The sequence below is a fragment of the Rhea americana genome, unplaced genomic scaffold (genome assembly GCF_003343005.1).
Source record: "Rhea americana isolate MKP2758 unplaced genomic scaffold, rheAme1 scaffold_623, whole genome shotgun sequence".
In the NCBI taxonomy this organism is placed as follows: Eukaryota; Metazoa; Chordata; class Aves; order Rheiformes; family Rheidae; genus Rhea; species Rhea americana.
Window position 1 is genome coordinate 3,412 of NW_028186783.1, and position 3,501 is coordinate 6,912.

A 3,501-nucleotide genomic window follows, 5' to 3' on the forward strand; every position below is an offset into this window, starting at 1 on the left:
CCCGCTCCCGGCTCGCTGCTCCGGAGCTCGTCGGCGGGCGTTGCCACCGGCCCCGCTCGCCGCCGCCTCGACCCCGTCGGCGTTTCGCAGCCGGCTTTGAGTTGCGTGCGGCCGGGACGTGCCGCGTCGGGGAAAGAGGTCGTCGTGGGTTCAGCTCTTAATGCTCCGTCTTTTTTTTCGCAAGCCAAATCGCTGCAGGTGCAGAGAGCAGAGAGGGACTTTGCCGTGCCGGGAGCCGGCCGGGTGGCTCGGGAGGAGGCACCCGGCTTCAAAATATCCCCAGGGCTCCCGAAACGGCACTTGGAAGCGCAGCAGGGGGAGTCACCGGGTGCGAGAAGCAACGGGACGAGGGCTCGGGTGCTCTGCGAGCGGGCGCGGGGCTGCCGGCAGCCGGCCCCGACCCAGGGGAGCAGAGCCGGGCAGCGGATGGGACGTTTTACTCCTCCACGGCCTCCAAGAGGCCCCTTCCCACGCATGCTGGGGCGAGGCCGCGCTGGAGGGGTTTGCCGAGGGGCAAAATATATATATATATTTGTATTTATATACCGTATGTACATACTGCTGCCGCTGCAGYGAGGCGGTGCAGGACCTCCCCGGGACCACGGGAGGGTCGCGGCCGCGGGGCCGGCCGGCGGCTCAGCCGCTCGCGCGGGGGCTCCCGGCTCGGCGTCGCGCTCCTCCTCTTCCCGGCGCGGGAGGGCGGCTCCGGCACCGCCGCCGCCGCGTTTCCCACCTCCGGGTTTGCATCCGCAGCCGGGCCCCGGAGTCACCGTTGCTCCTGCCAGGCCAAAGCGGGAGTTCTGGTTGCTGGAGTTTCGCTAAGACTCTCGCTTGGAGAGTCTCTAATTTCAGGGAGCCCCTGAGGGGGCCACGCGGCCCCCAGCGTGGCTCTGCTGGTGGGAATCGGGCTGATTCCCGGCCTTTCCCGCTGGGAAGGGAGCTCTCGGCATCCAGGGAATGGGCTTTGGAGCCCACGCCGCCCGGCACAGCCCGTTTTGCCTCGGCCGCCGCAGGTAAGTTGATCTCCCCGCGGTTTAGCCTTCGGTGACCACTAAGACGAGGCCCGAGCGGCTGATGGCACCGGGGGATTAGGGGCCACGTGGGGCGGGCGCCGGCGGCCACGGGAGTTTTCCGTGGGCCGACGGCTTGYGCCGGGAGGCGGCGGAGCGGGAGCGCTGCGGCGCGGGCAGGAGGCAGGCCGGGCTCCGGGGCTGTTCCTGGGCTTTCTGCCCTCTTCACCAAGGATTAGGCGGAACGGGGAGGAGGAGGGAAGGAATCTGGCACGGTGGGGCCGCCGYGCCGCGCACCTGCCTCGCCAAACCGAACCCGCGGGCTCGGGGCCCGCCTGGGGCCGCGTTTCCCCCCGGGCGGCACCGGGCTGCCCTGGCTGCCCCGCTCCCGGTGGGATGCGGGGAGCGCGGCCCCGTCTCGCCCGCCGCTCACCGGGACGGCGGGACCTGGCCGCGCTCTGGTCTCTGGGTTGGCATGGCTCGGCCTCCCCCTCGGTGCGCCACGCGGAGCAGCAAGGTGAGGAGCACCCTTGGGTGGCGAAACGTGTTGAGTGCGTGCAGCACCTTGCACGAAAATGTTGGTTGCTACGGAAACACGGCACTTTCCATCCCCATTCTGGGCTATCTGTGTTCTGGGGAGGAGGGAAGGGCTTGCCAGTCACGTACCATCTCAACACAAGTTGCTGCCTTTGCTTTCTCAACCACCTCTCTGGTTTTCTGAGGAGGCCACCAACACCTTGCTCCTCTCTGCTCAGGGTCTTCAGGGCTTTGCAAAGTGTTACTCAAGCCTAGGAGCCCTCCGCGGGACAGGGCTCGTTTCGGAGGGGGAGCACCACGAGCTGAGGGTCCTTCCCGGGGCTGCAGGGAGCCGGCAGCCACGAGGACCCGCACCCAGAAGCTCCTGGYTTGCAGCTGGCAGCTCTTGGCGATGCAGCTGGTGGTGGGATCCCGCTCGGATCTGCTCGGCCTCCGCCTTGCGGGTTGGTCTCTCCTGCTTCCCTCGCAGCAGACCTGGGGGCTGCGAGAGCACATCTTCTCAAGAAGGTCTGCCTTGCGCTAGGATCGTTCCTGGATCGCCCGGCCCTCATCTCCCTCGTCGTACCCGGCGCCGTGTGGATCTAGCTTTCCTTTCCTTCCCTCCCCCTTATCAGTGTGGTAATTTCCAGCCTCCGCTTTTAGCAGAACGTTTCCAAGGCAGGGTTAGGATTCGCCTCTCCGGCATGTGTTTGGGGAGATGACAACACGCACTGCGGAGACTCCAACGAAGGCGCCTGACTCTGCCAAGGGGAAGATGCTCCCCCGAGCCCCGCAGGCCTCGTGGGCCGCCCCCCACCCCGGCCGCGCTCAGTCGGGGCTGCGGTCCCAGCCCGGCCTGCCTCCGACCCCTCTCCACCCTTCGCCGTGAGCATCTCTCAGGGCGGGCGCTGCGGCAGGGACCGCGCGGGGAGCCCCGGCGGCTCCCCCCCCCCCCCGCTGCCACCGCCTGCTGCATTTTTGCTCCGACACCTCCATCAGCAGCCCCAAACTTAATTGCTTTTAACTTCGCTGCCATGTCAAATCGCAAGCTTCTCTCTCACACGCCGCCTATTCTCCCCCCTCGCGCTCTCCCCCTCCCCGAGCCCTGCTCCCTTCCCACCGTCTCCCACGCAAGGCAGAGCTCTGCTCCGGGATCCTTCCTCTCCGGGCGTGCTCGTCCGGGCGCAATCTCCGCTGCTCTCCCGCCCAGGTTCCTCACCTCCCTCGATCCCGTCACGCTAATCCCCTGTCCTCACCGGTGTTGGTAACACCTTCCCAGTTTAGCATGATCCTCTGCTGCTGTAATCACCGCGCTGTTTACCTGCCCCGCCGGGCGGCTAATCGATAAAGCCCTCCCTGGCGCTGATCCCTGCCGGGCCCTCGCGGCCGCCTCCCCGGTGGCCCCACCGGCCGGGCCTCGGGGGCTTTCGGCGCCTCCCCTTTGCAGCCTCTCAGCTCCAAACTCCCGCTTTTCTTCCCCAAAGCCTTGCTCTCCCCCAGCCCCTCCAGCCCCGCGGCGCGGGGCACGCCGCGGGCTCGCGGCTGCCCTCGCCCCGAGCGCCTCGCCGGGCCGCGGGATGCCTGCGGCTGTTTATAGCTGCAGCGCGTGCAGGCACTCGCGCGTCACTTTCTTTAGAGGGATATTTGCCATTTTTAATGTTGGTTTGGCATTTTTCTTTTTTCCCTTTAACGTGGGGAGGGCAGAGACGAGATAATTTYCCCGTCTCGCCTCTCCCCCCTCCCGAAACCTGCTGTAAGTTATTTTCCTGAATTTCCCGTGTTTTGTATCAAAACTGAAGATACTATTTTTTTTTTCAGTTTCCTTTCTGAAAATAACTCCCAAACTATAATTTCCTCCCACTTGCTTTTTCCCCTTCTTATTTTGCTTTGCGGAGTCGCTGGCTGGGCGCAGCGATGCCGCTCTGCCTGGGTTTGCTCTCCGCCGGCCCCGGGCCGCCAGGACGGCCGGACTCGG

At 66.0% G+C, this 3,501-nt stretch overlaps 1 protein-coding gene across 1 annotated transcript in view; it reads left to right on the forward strand.

The window, feature by feature from the left end:
• EGR3 (early growth response 3) overlaps positions 1–822 on the forward strand; it is a 4,015-nt gene extending 3,193 nt beyond the window's left edge. The window contains exon 2 of the mRNA XM_085320275.1: positions 786–822. Coding sequence (XP_085176401.1) covers positions 786–822 — 37 coding nt within the window. The remainder of the gene's footprint in view (positions 1–785) is intronic.
• Positions 823–3,501: the final 2,679 nt, after the last annotated feature.